Here is a 17,280-nt window from a genome sequence, read left to right on the forward strand (position 1 = left end):
GCTTTTTCTTGCGGCAGACAACAGTCCTGTGTCGTCATCTGCAGTTTCTGATCCATATTGAATGGTTGGTACGAATCGGAAGGCCTGCCGGACGACACCCTCTTCTTGGATCTTGGCTTCGCTCAAAAGACCACTACATTGTTAAAGCTGACATTCTAGCCTCGTTCTACTGTTTTCTTGCGGTAACGAGGCTACCTGCGTCAGTTACCGCTACATCTGTTTCCTGTCATTCGTGTTGTGGACGGTCTTGACAGGGCCTCGCTCGCGCAAATCCGTCCAGCCGGGGCTGTTCCAGGGAAGAGTGCCTGTGAAGAATGAGTCACCCCCATCAACGTGCTATTGACACAGAGTGCGGGCACTGATAGATGAATCGGCCCCGGGCCTGGCAGGTGTGGAGTCAAACTGGGCCTGCAGTCGGACTTTCCAGATTGCCGTCCCGGGTACTGCCCCAAGATGAGCTGAATGTGCAGCCAGAGAGTAGTTTATGGCAGAGGATTGGTACTGTGTGTTGGTAGCGAATTGTGTTAGCGTATAAGCGATACACTACACGGCTGCAGGATTTCGTCAGCTTGCCCACATGAATCTCTTTTCTGAGCCGTTACTTTTCGAAACGTGGTTGGTGGCGCCGGAATCGTATACTCTGGATCTGTAGCCCACGCCCCGTCTTATGCATGTACGCCTCAGCGGCTGAGCGACGTCCGGGGTGGCAGTGGCGAGAACTGTCTACCGCTCGCGGTCTGTCACCCTTTTTGGTGGTAGCCCGCCTCGAGCGTCATATAATGTGACAGGATCAGTCGAAGCGCCTCAAGCTCCAATGGCAGCAGGAGCCAATGACATCCAGGTGCGGTTGCGCCGATTGTGGGAGAAGCAGCGGGAAATAATTGTACTGGTAGAAGACCAATTCCTCGACCTCTCTTCTCCTCCGGGAGGGACCCTTCTTGACCTTCAGAAAGCTGCTACTCGAACTGAATCCTACGTGAAACTTCTCTTTGGCAGATCGAGGGCATTTGATGCTGAAGAACAGGCATCTCCTCGTTACGGTGAGAATTCTGGCCCACTCTATCGCGAGTCTGGAAGATGCTCTCTGGCGTCGCCTCCTGAACATCGGCCTGACCCGGTGTCCTTAATACGGGTTATTAAAGAAGTTCACGTTGTCACAAACAGGAGCGCTGGAGTACCCTCCAGCAACCTAGAAATTGCAGACGACGGCGCCGGAGGCGAAAATCCAGAACTGCCCGACGAACATAAGTATGACATCAGGGATGGAGCGTCGAGACAGCTGGAGTTGCAACCGTTTACACAAGAACAGCTGGAACTCCTGCAGAAATTGAGAGGCAATTTTCCACCTCTGTCGTCAGGAACATCGGCCCGCAGCGTTCCACCAAGTGACACAGGAAGCTAGCATTCACGGACTGTATTGGCAAGAAGTAATTCCCACCGTCTGCCTGGAAAAAATTGTTCTAGCATGTTGTAATCTGCCTGAGGTCTATGGTGAACCCAAAGAGGTCGACGCGGTGTGCCTGGCAAGTTTTAGTCTCTACCCGTGTAGAGCCTCGTGTCCTCGTGGGGGATGAGCCTTTTCGTCGAAATAAAGGGATCGGAGCGCATCGACTCAAATCTTCCTCGCATAGACACCAGGACAAACACCACCGGCGGGGCAGAAGCGTGATCAGTTATGTCACACCTGGACAGCGCGTTAGGGAGTGGCGCGTTGGGGCAACCCCATGAATCGGCTGTACATACACTCGTGGTATAGTCGTAGCAATTCTTCTGAAATCGAGTGGAACTACTCTGGAAAACGAACGACCGAGCAGTTATTTACTCGTTCCTCGGGCCGGAATTGGCTTCGCTTAGTTTAGTGGATTACACTTGCGTGGAACTCGGACACATTTTATTCCGAATGCTCTCGCGCCCGATCGACTTCTAGCACTGAAGTGTGCACCTCGCTCCCATCAGATTCGGCGTGGTGCAGGCTTCATTCGGCACCAGACTGCAGACGTTCTTCGCACTTATGAACTTGCTTCGCTTGCGCACCCGTGAATGACTGGATCGGCACGCAAAACTAGAGTAACCGAGCAACTGTACGCGCTTCCCTCCCTGCTCCTTCAAAGGCAGTCTAATTTGGTGAACCCTCTTTCGGCCTCGCAGTCAACCAGCTGCTGCTGAGACTGGAGCGCCTGATGCAGTGGCACATGTGTCTGGTCAGTCTTTTGCTAGCACTTGAAATAGTGCGTGCCGATATTCGCAACTCGGCATAGATGACCGACCATTCTTTTGAAAAACGACGTAATCAAGCCAGTGAATATTCATCGTGGACTTCTCTCTAACATTTGTTACACCACTCCCCCGCCGCCGAGCTCTGCTGATTCCACGAGTCGCTGCGGTCAATCTTTCGTGCTCCGAGGAACTAGTTCGCGTAATTGACGACAGACACTTGATGTTCAAATGTAAGCGACTCTGTCCGTTTGGCCAGCTGGACTCAAACACATCGAGGAAGAGAGATTGGGAACTGTTCCTCCTTGAACCTGCTTCCTTCAGCCTCATCCAAACCTCACAGGGGGGCCGTACTGGAGGGCTGCGCGCTCTGCTGTGTTAGCTACTTGGGAACACCCAGTGCAGCGGCTGACTCATTTAGTCGCTTACTTTCGGTGCGCCTACGTACAAGGGAAAGATATTGTTTATGAACTCCCTCATACGAAGCAAAATGTCTTCATGCGAAGGCGTATGTTCCTTTGTATGCACACAAAGAATTGACCTGATCAAACATTCAGTACTGACACTACACGCAATTTTCTTGCCTGCGCCAGAGGCGTTCATCCAGACGCCCGGCTGGGGGGGACCTTTTTTCTTAGCTAGCACTAGCAACTTGAACGGGGGTTTTGAGGTGGCATGCGCGTCCATTTTCAACCAGGTCTCATTGCCTCATCTGAGGGGCTGTCTTCTTTTGTGAGTGTCATTTTCAAGTCCCCGGTGGGCAACAGTACCGCCCCAGAACGATGATGGCCACGAACAGGAGAGAGGAGGGGGCAGCGTGAACCCCCTTTTTTGCCGGTGCCTAACAAACAAACCAACTCCGGGGGGGTCGCCTTCTTTACGCATGGCCAGCTGGAAGCCGCCGGAGACCTTGCGCAGCGGCAAAAATAAATGTTTTCCCATCGTTTCTATCAAGCCCCAACCGTAGAGCTGCTACCCCGTCTGTTAAGCAACGTTAGCAGACCTAGGGGTCTTCTTCTGTATCCCGGCCATGGCTGGTGACCGTCCGCTCGCCGGCCGTTCCGGCCAGCGGGAGGTATCCGACACCGGGACAAATGGATCTAACTCTCGTTCTTCCGTATCGCCCGTAAAGGCTTCATGTTCACGGTTGTCCGAAGACGTCGCGTCAACAAATGATGCCTCTGGAGCCGTCGACGCAGTCAGAGAGAGAGACGTGGCGTGCGGTTATTCCGGGATGAGTTCACACGCGACCACGTGCAGTTTTTCTTCCTCCACCCGATGGAGGGTTGCCAAGATAGTGTCGGGCTTTCTGGCCCTACTTTGTGCGGCCGTTCTACTGTGTATTGCTGGAGCTGCCATGCATAGCGTTGTAGGCGACTACTACTTTACCCAAGGTACTGTCGGTGGCCTGATGCACCACAACCTCACGCCAATTGTTCTTGCTCTTACGGCCTCACAACTTGTCCGAGTCGTCACCGGTGTCTTTTTGCTGTTTGCTATCGCCGCTGCTGTCCTCACCACTTTGTTTGAACTCGCAGCGCTCGGTTGCTTCCCTGGGAACCCGGTGATTGAGTACGTCAGAAGGACCGTGGGCGGCTCAGTTGGAAGGCAGCCTTCACGCTCAACTGCGCCGGAACAAACAGAACGCGTTCGAGGTCCGACAGCACGGCACGGGATTGACGCCGACGGCGAGCGTGAGAATGAGGAGTCTCGCGGGGCTCCGCCGACGGACGGCAGGACGACGGGATTCGCCGATGAGCATGACGCTTATGAACCCGAGTCGGCATCTCAGGACCGCAGCCACTGCGAGCTTTCCCTGCCTGCAGTGTGGTGGCGTCCCTTCCAGCAAAAGCTAAGGCAGTTGCTCTCGAGTCTGCTACTTCTCCTAGGATACAGCGTGCAAACCCCGATAGGGGTTTGCACACGTGTTGACACCGAGCGAGGCAGGGCGCACGGCCGGGACTATGAGAGGGAAAAACCATGGAGGAAAAGTTCTTCGCCGTCCCCCAGAGAGTCGACTCACATCAAACCGGATTCCACTGACAACACTGGAGATCACCGGGGTCCTGATGAAGGAAACACCGCTCATGGCGAACAGTTTGAGAATGCCGACTCGCCGAGGGGTGGGGTGAGGCGACGCCGGGCTGGTAAGCAAACCACAGCCAGTGGGAATGGAGCCTCTGGTGACTCACCGCGACGGTCACACAAGAGCACGTTCGACGGTGACTGGATGGTAGTCGATGAAGAGGACCGCAGATAAAGAACCTGGAACGGCACTCAACGAGTGCCCCCACATAACCGCACGGGTTACTGCTCAGGGGTCTTCTGGATTATATGTAGTGCTATTCCACAAGCGACCTACCTCTTATTTGGTAGATTAGCTACAGTCTTATATCTTACTGATGGAATAGTTTTTCAGTTCTGGGTGACGGGATTTTGAAGATTGTGTTAAGCACATGGCGGTACAGTACAGACGGGGATATGAAACTAGCTCTTCATTGAGGAGACGGTGTACCCTCAAAATGTATCGTATGCTGATTTTTTGTAACGTGCACGTTTCCGAGAGCACACAAGAAACTTGAACGGTGGGATGATCTTCAGTGGTAGTCATCGAACGTGCCTCTGCTTTTCTAAGGGATTTTTTTTTTTCTGAAGATGACCGTCCCATTTTAAGAACGAAATGGGGGCGGCCCTCATAAATGAGATACCCCTTCTGTACGTCACGAGGTGAATACAACACAGCTTCTAGTACCATCCGTCGCCGCGATCACTCTGGACCCGCGCTGCAGCAGTGTTTGCCGCCCGACTGAAGACACAGGAAAAACCCTCTCGCGTCTGCTCTTGCGATATAAAGCTTACAGCATTCCCCGGGCAAATATTTCCTGTCGCGCTACCTCAACGCGCGGTCTAGACGAAGACATTCTCTGTCCTGTTGTCAGCCACTGCGTTGCCTCAACGTGACACAGCAAAACGTCCCGGTGACACGGGATAGCCCAGATTCCCCGCAGCACTCCCCCAAAATCTCCGATACCCTGAATTGGAACCAGGCGCCTCGCCTTAAATGCGGATGTAGATCAAGAAACTTGGCAGGGTTCGTTCGGCAGCCGTTGCTTGAGCGCAAGCAGTCGGTGACGCATCCAGATCACCGGCGGTTCACACCTGGTTGCCGTTCTACAGAGTCTGGTTTGTGTCGTATGATCGACAGTGCGTAAGAGGAGGTAGTTCCATCATATCCCCGAGATGAGTCCCGATCTGACTAAAAACATAGATCCGAAGTCATGACCACTGAGTTCCTGTTTTCTCCCCAGGGGTGTCATCCTACCACGGGGGTGCCCGACGAAACTTTTTCCCGTCTCTTCACTTTTGAATATACCCGCGGTTTGGAGGGACTAAACTGTTGATGTTTCCACAAGTGTGCAGAGGCAACACTAACAGCTCTTGAACGTCGCACCTAAAGACCACGCGCCAGCCAGGCCAGAAAGCACAGCATGCCAAGGGGAACGCACCTTGACGAGTCGTAGTCCCACGCAAGCGTGCCGACCGCTTGACGAATCACATGGCCGGCACTTGGGATTTTTCGATAGAGGACAAGGACCCCAATTCGTGCGCTGGTGCAGGTGAACATGCGTGTGCTTCGCTCTGCAAACGTTTTGTATGCGTGCTATGGATTTCATTGAGCTTTGCTGCTGTATCCCCACCGGAACTGTAGACGTACACATCCGACATATCTGTTCATTGCTACATGTACAGGAGACGAGCGTCTCGGCAGGATTAGAATCAGTGACCGACAAACATGTAGAGACATATCTACATTGTATTGATATCACTATGTCTATGTACATGTCTTACTCTGTCTATGCCTCTTTGTCATTCCGTCTCAGTCCCTATATATATATATATATATATATATATATATATAATCACATGGTTACCAAGCGCGGGGCACTCGTGTTTGCCTTTTCACCCGGGGATTTTGTTTTGATGCAGAATGAGAAAGCTTCTTGCCGAGGGCGCGTCTCGAGGGCTTATTCATTCGGTTAGGATCTCCAAAAAAATCACATGTACAAAACATCTGAGAACCTTCCCAGATGGAGCCACTGACGGCCAAACGTTCTATTTGTCCTTAAGCAGACGGCCCATTTTACGTTCCGCTCCAGTTCCTTTCCTCCTCTGTTGCACATTCACGCAAACTCCAGGAACTCGCAGGTGTCTGTTCGCTTTGCACGCTCGATGATCTGCAAAAGACACGTGCAGAACTACCACCTTTTCATCGGCCTCAACTCTCTTTCTTCTCGGGTCGATCGTTCGCTGCTGACGGCACAGGCCGTTTTCCCACTGGCCTTACCCCCAGCCTGGCGGTGAGTCCCGTTGTGTCGTATTCCGCAATCGCTTGGCGCAGGTCTTCGCACTTGGTCTGAGGGGGAAAAAAGAAAATCCGTGCAGAGGTAACTTCAGTTATAACACGTCGAAAACAGGGAGAGGGAGACGCGAAGAAAGAATCAAATCCGAATACACCCTCTTGTCGAACAACGGTACTACTTTAGAAACACATCTGCTTGTGTACGCATTTAGTTATGGTTTAAGGGTTGACGCATCTCCAACAAATGGATGCTTGCAAACGACCTTTTGCAATATCTGTTTCGACTGCGGACGACCGGTTTTGTCACCAGTAAAGAATCAAACTTACGTCTTTGTACGACATGGCAACATATGCATCGCCGTAGAAGAGCGCAAAGAGCCTTTGGAGTCGAAGCGAAAAGACAGGATTGTGCTTGCTTCTTTCTTCTTCCTCCACGTCGTTGTCGGGGTTGTCGTCATCGTCCATCTTCTTTACCAAGTCCTTCAGCTTCACCCGGAGCTTGTCCATGAAAAGAAGCTGGAACAGCACAGGCCGCACGCCCGACCGCGTAAGACGAGGAGAAAAAGGACACAGCGGAAATGCACGGGCATCTCACCACAAACACAGTGATTGATACACAACAGGGACCGACCCTCACGCATGCTATTGGAGCCGAATGGAATGCGATATCACATTGAACCAATATGGAACAGACAAAACACAAACGCTTCCACCACATTCAAAGACATATATACATATATATATATATATACATCGCACCCTATCTCTCTATCTATCTATAGACATATGGATTTTCTGTGTTGACTGACAACACCCTTCGATGCATGTTTTGCCCAGAGAAACGACGCGTGGACATGCTTTGGCAAGCAGACAGGAGCGAGGGACATGTGACACCAGCAACGTTGCACTACTCGTTCCTTTTTTGGGAAACTGTTTCTTGTTCGCCGTTCGATGCTCTCTTTCGCCCAGCTTACGTCGTCGTAGTTAGCTGGACTGTCTCGCGAGTCACTCGTAAACCAATCTTCGCCTTGTCGAAGGAGGTTCAGCGGACCAGGAACCGCCAAGCCGCGCCTCCACGCATGCGCGACGTCTCCAGTTTCCTCGGAGGGAGACAGCGGCTCCGCGGAGGACAGCGGGACAGAAGAGTCTGAGCTGCCACTCTCCGCCGCTTCCCACGCATGCAGCCATTGCACCAGGCGACGCATGATTGCGCTGTCTGAGACGCAGAATACGCAGAAAGGAAAAAGGCGGAATAGTTCTACACATGCATGAAAAGATAAACGGATGTTTGCCTGTTGAGAGAGGCAGAGACAAAGGGGAAACAAAAAGAGAGACATAGACGAGAGAGACAGAAAAAGAAACGTGAAGAAGAGCGAAGGGGGGTGAAGGAAAGACCCTCGTTTTTGCGGGAGCGAGGCGCAACACGGAAACGCATATGATTTTCTCGGAGTCGACAGATACAAGAGGAAGGAAGAACGAGAGAAGCGAGAAAGGACGCAGAAGCGGAGCAGCCAGCAGGTCGAGCACGATCCAGAATCGCACAACCACAGAGATCGAGGAGAACGAGCAAAAAGACGGAAAGGAGCGACTGGAGCCGGCAGGGGAGCAGTCACGCGCTTCCACATGATCACACCCCGCTGATACACTCGAGCATTTCACACCAAAAAACATCCTGATTTCTCCAGGAGATTGAGGCACTGAGCAATACGCATATCGACAAACCAATACCCGAAAGTTGAACAAGAAAATAAACACACACCTTGATGCACCCGTGCGTATGCGTACAGACATTCATATATATATATATATGTATACGATATTGGATACGGTCCTCTGTATCAATTCCATTTACAAGTCTCTAAAAGATAGACGGCTACAGATATATGGTATGTGGAATTTTGACTGACCCCGCCTGGGTTTGTTTGCCCCTCCTGGCGCCTCGGGCCACCAAGATCCCTTTGCCATTTCCGCTTGTTTGGCGAGTTTCTGAGCTTCGTTGAGGAGTTTGCCTGGAATGTCTGTATCCTCTTTCTCCTCGGCCTTTGGTTCTTCCGCAGCTTCTTCCCGCGGTCCGGTCGTCGCGCGCGTCTCGCTGTCTTTGCCGTTCTTCGCGTCTCCCTTGTTGTCCTTCGCCTGCGTCTTGTCGGTCTTCTCGCGAGGATTCTTCTCCGTCCCTTTCCCGTCTCGCGTAAGAGGGGAGGTTTGGGGCGCGCTCCCCTTCTTGGGCTCCGAACCCTTCTGCGGGTTCAAAGTCGAGAGAGCCGTCTGGACGGCGAAGGGGAGGAGCGCGGGCGGCGGAACGTCGGCGGCGGAGAAGGCGAGGGTGTCTGAGCCCACGGGTTTCAACACTGAATCGAAGCAGTTGCGTTCCTTCCAACACAGCCACAGCTGCTCAGTCTGCAGTAGCTTCTCGACGGCGTTTGTCTTCCTCTCAGAATCGGAGACGCGGCGGAAAGACCCGCCAGAGGCCTGCCTGCGAGCGGCGCATGCAGCGGGCGCCGGCGCGCCCAACTTGGAAGCTTGGGAAGCGCCGCCAGGAGGGGGCGACGTGGCGAGCGATGCACAGGACAAACTTGGGAGGCGAGACGAGCTTCCCGAGGGGAGAACAGCGTGCGCGGGCGACTTGAAGGCCTCGGCTGCCAGAGACCACACTCGGGTTTCAAGGGCTCCGAGGGTCTTTTTCGTCTGAAGAATAAAACAGAAAGAAACGCGTGGACAGAGTACGGAACCAGGCAGAAACAGAGGAACAGAGGAAACGGGCATAACGCGAGAAAGACACATGCATGCGGCGGCACCATTCGGCGCCGCCAAAACAACGGCGCAGCGGGCAGCGAGAACTGACAACAGGCGCGGAGAGTGCGTGCGAGAGTGTGTCGATCGCCAGTCTCTATCACCAGACGGGCTATCGAGACAACGCGTAATGTCCCTAAAAAGACTCCTCGCCTCATGGGATCACAACCAGAGGCTCCCACGGTTTACATACTTCAGTATGTCTAAGCGGCTGGAGGACATCGCCTTGTCCTCTCGCCCACTGACTCTCTCTCTCTCCCCATATATATATATATATATTGTGTATATATTGTATGTATATATTGTATATATATATATATATATATATCTACATGGACACGTCGTAGGCGGTAATGACGCGCACTGTGGCACTGGTTGACAGCTGCAGAGAGCTCTCACCCCTGGTTTCCATGTCATCCTCTGAGCACTTCTGCGGGGGACGGTGTACACCCGACGCGTGCCTCCAAGTCTCACTCTGTCTCTATGCATCTGAGGTCTGTCTCCACGTATGTATTTACATGTGAACATTTACACCACGTGTGTTCGAGGCCAGTGCTTTTCACCTTGTCACTGAGAGCCGAGTAGCTCTCCCGGATTTTTTGTTGCATGCGCTGAGCTGTGACGCCTGTTTCTCCACCGGCGGGTCGCCCCGTCTCCTTTTTTGCCCCCGCGGGCGCCTTGGCGCCCTGCGGCGCTGCGCTCGGATCGCCGTCCCCTTTGTCCCTTTTTTCGAGCAGACCGGGGCCAGCTTGTCCGAGGAAGTGGAAAGCGACGCATGCACTGGCGAGGAGCTCGCGTCGAAAGAACGGGGTGTCGACGCGCTCGCGGAATGCGCCTGCGGAGAGGTAGTGCGGGTTGCCGGAGCTCGACAGAAGGAGCAGATTGTCGCCGGCTCGCCTCGACTCGCTCTCGCCTGGGTCTCCCTCCGCGACGGAGGGCGTCGAGACACCTGGCACTCTGCTCTCCGTGGCAAGATTCACCGAGGCGACGGCGGGGTGCTTCTGAAAATACGACAAAAGTGTGTCGAGCGAGGAGAGAACGTCGGCGACCGTGTCGGCGGGCTGCTCCAGAACGAGGTCGGGGGCCTGCAGGAAGGCCTGGAAGCACAGCGGCGAGAGAAAGGAAAAAGGGGGGAGTCGTGAGAGACGAAGAGGCAGCGAGGGACAGGTCGGGCGAAGAATAAAGAGGTGACACCGAGGCGAAACGGGATCCAGAGAGAAAAGAAACACGGAAGACGCATCAGGGGGCGAGAGGAAACGGGTACGAGAGAGAACACATTCGTGCGCATTTCCCTTTTTTTCTTCGCCTCTCGCGTGATGCTTCTCCCCGCCACTCTCTGCTTCTTTTCGCTCTCTCGAGCTAGAACGGTCCACGTCGCAGATGCATGCGGGAGGCTGACAAGGCCACACACGCAACAGAAGGCTCGTGTGAAAGATGAGAAACGAGGAGTCGGCAACTCCTGTCCGAACTCAACTCGCAAGGGGCCCCGCAAGTCGCAGTTTCCACAAACGATTAAGAAGGCGACACAGAGCGACATGTACCTACGCGTTGTGGCGAGATGCAGGTCTGCAATTGTCGAGACCGAGGAAACTCACCCTCGCTTTCACATTTTCCCCCAATAGTCTCCTAGTGTTGCACTTGCCTTGACATCACACGCTTGGCGGATGCTGCCTCTTCGGTCTGTCTGATTTCTTCCGGGTTTTTGCCTGGCGTTTGCTCGCTTTTTCGTGACGAAACATAATAGCGAGACGCCTCTTTCGCGCATTTTGCACGGAGCCTACCAGCGCCTTGCCATATGCCGCATAGATCGTGTAGGAGCATGCGCCGACGCCAGAGGCGAGAGAGTCGTTTCCTTTCTTCTCTTCCGTCTTTGGTTCACTTTCATGGCCCTTGGCAGACTGCGCGGCTGCCTCCCTGCCCGACGCGGCTACCTGTGGCGGAGACACTTTCCCCGAAGTTTTTTTCGAACGGCTGCGATCCGACGATGATGCGGCAAACGCCGGCGACTCCTCGCCTGCCTCAAACTGGCTCAGAGCGCTGGAAAAACAGGGAGAAGAGAGAGGGAGAGAGAGGGTGAAGAGATGATAGAGGAAGTGTGGTGGCGAAAAGAGAGGAATAGAGACGGAGAATAGAGACAGAGGAAGAGCAACGGCGAAGGAAAAGGAAGAGAGTGAGAGGAGAGGAAAGGAAGAGAGCAAATAGAGAGAAAGTGAGACAGTGAATTGAGAGAGTAAAGAGACAGAGTAGAACAAGAAAGAGAGGGCGAGAGGAGGACAGGACAAGAATGAAGGACACGAGGAATGATGAGAGGAAGAGTAGGGCAACGACCGGAACAGCAAGCGAGACGGCACACACCCGCGGCAAATCAGAATCAGAGTGGAGAGAGAACAAGAAGGTAAACTGTGAGGAATAACAGCCAGGAAGACACCAGGAAGACGGCAGCTGATCGAAAGATCAAGCAACCACGGACGACGGACCGAGTCACACGGTGAAGAAAGAGGACGTGCCGCCTCGCGATGGCTGCCAGGGACTGAGATAGTGCACCCGAACACAGCTGCACTTCATCCCCGCCGAATTTCGCAGATATGGAGACTCCAGAGCTGGCAAGAAGAAAGAAAAACCGAGGAGAGGACCATCGCGAAGAAGGCGTTTTCACTGCGCCTGTGTGTTATACACGCGACGCCGACAAAGCCGCCACATGCATTTGCTCCGCAGAGGAGAAAAAGGAAGCAAAGAACGCGACGAGAGACACAGCAGCGAGACGAGTTGTCACGACGTCTCGTCAAAAGGGAGAGAAACGCAGGAGAAGAGAAGAGAGACGAGCAATCCAGCAAAGAAGAGACAGCTGAGAAGGCGACAGACCCCACCACAGAAAAGACAGGAGAGACACGCACAGAACGCAGGAGAAAAGCTTGGCGAGGCTCTCACCTCCACGCTTCAGGACTATCCAGTACAACGGGAGTCGCCTCTGCTCGCTGCATGGTCCTGTTCGACACTGAAAAACGCGCAGTGACACAGAACTTATCTCTTTACGGTGACGCGAAAGAAACACAATGGACTACATCCTGCTGATCGCGTCGGTGCAACCGTTTCCTCTTTTTTGGGGCCGGAGTAGAGGTGGTGCGCGCTCCACTATTCGGCACCATCCAGGGAAAGATTCGCTTCGATGCACACGTCTCTCAAGTTTCAGGGTGTACACCCTATGAAGATTGTTGCTGTTGCAGGCACCGACAGCCACAGCACACATAGTCCCTACGCGCTCACCTGCAAAAGCGATTTGATGAAAACGATACAATGAAGTTACGTCTACATAGATAGAGATGCAGAAAAATCCTCACACCAACCACTCGTCTCTACATATAATGCATGTCCACAAGAACCTATAGATTTTAATGTACTTTTATGCACTTGTGTACGCCTATGCTTATATATATATATATATATCACCACGAATGGGTATATTTATGTAAATATATACAAATACCTACGCTTATACAAATGGGAAAATTTATGGCTCGGTGGATACAGATTCAAAGTGTAGGTTCTTAGACAGGCGTCTCCGTTTCAGGGCCTCAGATGGAGACAGTGCACTGGAAGTGTGAGGGCAGAGAAGCAACGACGCAGTGGATCCGTTTTGCTGTTCTTCAGTTTCGCAGTCTCTTCCTCACAGCCTGCATGCGTCAGCGAGAGAGTCTCCATTAGCAATCGTCGAAGTCTGTAGAAGAACACGCAGAAAAACGCATGCCGAAATGTCTCCCAGAAAAGAAAGTGTGGTAGGCGGCTCCTCCAGGAAGTCGACCGGGTGAAAAGAAACACTTCTGCGCACCAGAATCGCTGAGCATCGTATAGAGGTGCATGCGTTCGTATCTCTATCTCTATTTGTCCACGTCCATCCGCCTAAATATCGACATACAGCTGTATCTCGAATTCGATCTATCTGTTTGTATGCATCAGCGTCCGTCTCTCCACCTATATCTTTACACCTAGCTCTGCCATGTACCAATTTATCAATCAGTGCATGTACATTTGCATATCCATAAAGAGGCGTTCTTCACGAAAAACGCAGAGGGATAGAGGCACGTCGAGGCACTCTCTTTACACTGCCGCGTTGGTCGTGGACACGGCATATGAGGTGTTCTCCATCCTGAAAAAGAGGGGAAGATCCACGACTTACGCGAAAATGTATTGCTTTTCATTCGCATGCATCAACGGCTCTTCGATACTCTTCACCATTCCAATCACTTTAGCACCTGCAGCCTGGAAGCCATTTCATTTGCCCAAGAAAGACGGTCTTGCTCTGTCCTCTGTGCGCTGCCTCTCTCCCGAACGCGGGGACCGTTTTTGGAGAGGCACGCACTCTCGCACAGCACCTCTCTGATGGTTACCGATTTCCACCTTTCCATGACAAGGCGCGTCGGTGTACGCTGCCAAGTTAATGTAGAGATCGACGCGTTTTCATCTAGGTGTCTCCACGGATATCCGCCCGCGTCTGAATGCGCATCCTCTCCGGTGGGCCAAAGCCAGTACAACAAATGTGCGATAAAGGCAGCCCGAATGAATCCTTCGAAACGCAGCTATGTATTCGTATATGTAAGAAACCAAATGTTAACACTACACACACAGGCACATGAGTAGATTTATGCATAGCTGTACATTTCTGTGCAGATGCATACCCGGCCCCCGGTAGCGACAGGTTCTCCACCGTGAGCGCATCTTTCCGGATGCCTCTGTAGACACCACGGGATTGGGGAAGGTGCATAGGGTGCCTGCCTGCTTCTGCTCCGCTTTCCTGATTCTCGTTGCATGCGTTCCAAGTTACCTGAAGAGCCCTTTTCGCCTGCGCAGTGTCGGGCTGCCTGGAGCCGCCCGAGGCGAGGCACTCCCGGCCTTTTCGCCGGAAAGCCGCAATCAGACTGCTTTTGTTTCGCTCGAGAAAGGAAATCACCGCGCCAATCTGCCGCAAGGGCACCGCCTGCCCCGAACAGGAAACGGAAGGAAACAGAAGGAAACAGAGACGCGTCGAGAGAGAGAGAGGAAGGCACACTCGACCTCCCGGTACCCTTCGAACGGCGCTACAGAGCGAGAGGCGAGCGAGGTCAGCACAAAGACAGGAAAGGCAGAACGTTTATTTTTGAGGCGGCTCCCTCACAGCGCCCCAGAAAGAGGGCAAGAAGACGCAGGTACAGGGCTGCGTCAAGATGCATTCTCCTGCACTTACGCAAAAAATCCGACACACGAATGGACCAAAAGAGTCTCTCGTCTCTCAGCTCGTGAGCCGAAAGGGCGAATTTCGTCGGGCAAATGCCTCACCCTGGCCCAATTCCGCTGCTGCGAAGACCGCGAAACAGACACAGCCTGCGCGAGGACATCAGCGGCGTCTCGTTTTCCAGAGAGCGTACCCGAACGAATTCGACAAGCAAGTCTGCAAAGTTGTTGAAGTCGAGGACCGGGCGCGAGGCGCCTTCTCGTCCCACGCCCTTCGGCCCGCCGTCCGCCGGCTGTCCCTCGCCTTCACTCGCTTTGTTGGCAGCTGCAACTGGCGAGGCTCGAGAGGCACAAGCACCAGAAGAGCTGGGCGAAGAAGGAAGGCCTTCTTCAGGGGAAAGAAGAAGAAGCAAAAGTTCGAAAACTGCGACGAGAGCAAGCGCCTTCGCGTTGCTGCCGACGAGTGCACTCGACTGAAAAGAAGCACATGACGCACACAGATTGGTCGAGAGCAAAGCTTCAGACACGGCGATCTTCCTAGCCAGGGTCGGCGCCGTTCTCTGCCTATCTCGACTCGTGTGTTGATACACTCGCAGCACGAACGCCTTCCCCTGGCAAGAAAAGAATCGTTCTTTTCTCCTGTGGCGCACCTCCGACGAGGCACATAGTGAGAGATGACTGAGGACGTCATTCGCACTTGCAAACACGGCGGTCCACATGCAAAGTGGCAGGATAGAAGAAACACAGATAAGGAAGCGCGTCTACAGATGCATGTGTAGAACAGAGGGCGAGAGGCTTAGAGTGTTTCGGAAGAAGAGAAATGAGTGAGAGGCGCGAAATCGCAGCGCCAAGTGGGAGGACGGGGAACGACGGGTTCGAAGCACAGACTTCCACTTACAGTTAGAAAGGAAAGGAAGATCTTGAGGGCCTTCATCCACGCCTCGAAGAGAACAGTGGGCGGTGGATGTACACCTGAACTCGGAGGCGTTTTGCTGCCTGCTCCCGAAGCGCCTGCAGAACCATCCTTTCTTCCCTCTGCGTCCTCTCCGCGCAACTGCCTCAGGAGTCGGCGCACCAAGAGCTCGCGGCTATGCCGGCCTCGCAAGAAAACGAGGGGAGACGAAGCCATCTGGACAGCCGTCTCCCTGGCCCTCTCGCCAAAGCTGTCGTCCTCCAGAACCTTCTCTTTCCACGCATTCGAGCTCTTCGATTCGCTTCGCTGTGCGGAGACAAAATCTCCGTTGAGGCGAAGCCCCGTCGACATTTGCACCCCATTCATGGCGGTTTCGGCGTCTCCGCCGTCGCCCAAAGCAGCTGCCTCTGCCTCTCTTTTGTCTGCATCCGCCGCGCCCTGCAGCTCTCGAGCGTCGATCCCTCTTCCAGAAACGAGAAGGTGGAACAGGGACGCGAAGGTGAGCAGAGACTCTCGGTCCGAGGCGAGCAAGGCGTCACAGGGAGACTGAGGATCTCGAGACGCCTTCAAACAGCTCGGCGAAGCCAGCTCGCCGTCGGGCTGTCTAGACACTGGGCTGCCCTCCGCAACCCCGGAATCTGGGGTGTACGTACACCCCACGAGACTGGCATCTGCCGAGGGCGCCGCCCCGGCGGCAGCTGAGAGCGTGCCCGAAGCATCGAGAGACAGAGCAGCGGAAACGAAACCGTTGAGCATCCCAGGCGGAAGAAACGACGTGTACAGTTGTTTCTGTTTCTCCTCGAGGTGGATTCGTCTCAGCCTTTCTTCTTCCCTCTGTCTTGCCGCGGCTGCTTCGTCGGGGAGCGGCGCCACCCCGTCGCGGGCCTCCGTTCCACCAGGCTCTGGCCTGACGCCTTCAGCAGCTTCTACAGACTCTCCGCGTTTCCCTGTTTTCGCTTCTTCTCCCGACGGAGGCTCACCATTTTTGCTGAGACATGCCGAGCCCTCGTGCGAAACACGTGCGCGCTTTGCCGGCGGGGCACATTCGGCATCTGCGCCGTCTCTCGCAGGAGACGCGCCACAACCCGTTACAGAAGAAAGAGAAGAAGAAAGAGGAGAAGAAGTGGAGGAAGAGGAAGTGGGCGGAGCCGCAGGGAGAGACGAGGGGGACGGCCCGTCCCCTTCGTTCACCCGAGTCGGGGGAAGAGCCCCGTCAATTCCCCGTTCTACCATTGGAGCATCGGGAGAAGAGTGGACACGTTTCAAACACAGGATCTCGAAGAATGCATACCTGCCTTTTTTCTCTACATTTATTGGTCTTTACCAATCACATGGGAGGGACACAGAACTTCCGCACATGTCGTTTTAAGGAGGCCCCGGGAGAAAAGCAAAGGTGCGACGAGGACGAGAACGCAAAAAGTATCTTTCTTTCTCGTCACGTCCGTTTTTCGATTCAAAGTCTTCGATTCCTCGAAAAGGAACAAAAAACACGAAAATCTCGCGGTTCCGACTCTCCTCGCCAGCGCATGCAGTCCGCGAGAAACGGGCGCCGCCTAGTTTTCGAAGAATTCGAAGCAGCCCGGAGAGACACACAGACGAGCAGGAAGCCGGAAATGTGTGTTGTGTCGTCTCGATCTTCTTCTTGGCTGGGCGAACCGCCCACGTCGCCTTTGAGTTCGCAACACCTGGAATCGGAAATGATTGCCTTCAGAGGAAAACCGGCCCTTTCCTCCACGTACATAATCTGTGCTTTCTACTCATCTGCAGCGATCCTCCTGTGGCCTGTGCATGCTCCCCA

The 17,280-nt window shown here is 53.7% G+C and overlaps 3 protein-coding genes across 3 annotated transcripts; 2 read left to right on the plus strand and 1 right to left on the minus strand.

Moving 5' to 3' along the window:
• Positions 1-814: 814 nt before the first annotated feature.
• NCLIV_040660 (conserved hypothetical protein) lies at positions 815-1,402 on the plus strand (the record flags this gene model as incomplete). The annotated part of the gene is made up of 1 exon (XM_003880976.1): positions 815-1,402. One exon carries the CDS (start codon positions 815-817, stop codon positions 1,400-1,402), a length of 588 nt encoding a protein of 195 aa, XP_003881025.1.
• Positions 1,403-3,244: 1,842 nt separating this feature from the next.
• NCLIV_040670 (conserved hypothetical protein) lies at positions 3,245-4,474 on the plus strand (the record flags this gene model as incomplete). Its single annotated transcript, XM_003880977.1, has 1 exon — positions 3,245-4,474. The coding sequence occupies one exon, from the start codon at positions 3,245-3,247 to the stop codon at positions 4,472-4,474; it is 1,230 nt and encodes a 409-aa protein (XP_003881026.1).
• Positions 4,475-6,395: 1,921 nt separating this feature from the next.
• On the minus strand, positions 6,396-16,715 carry NCLIV_040680 (conserved hypothetical protein; the record flags this gene model as incomplete). The annotated part of the gene is made up of 12 exons (XM_003880978.1): positions 6,396-6,449; positions 6,560-6,628; positions 6,902-7,090; positions 7,549-7,790; positions 8,482-9,259; positions 9,928-10,461; positions 11,146-11,401; positions 12,293-12,349; positions 13,539-13,621; positions 14,184-14,336; positions 14,764-15,042; positions 15,468-16,715. 12 exons carry the CDS (start codon positions 16,713-16,715, stop codon positions 6,396-6,398), a joined length of 3,942 nt encoding a protein of 1,313 aa, XP_003881027.1.
• Positions 16,716-17,280: the final 565 nt, after the last annotated feature.

Source organism: Neospora caninum, chromosome IX (assembly GCF_000208865.1).
Source record: "Neospora caninum Liverpool complete genome, chromosome IX".
Taxonomy (NCBI): Eukaryota; Apicomplexa; class Conoidasida; order Eucoccidiorida; family Sarcocystidae; genus Neospora; species Neospora caninum.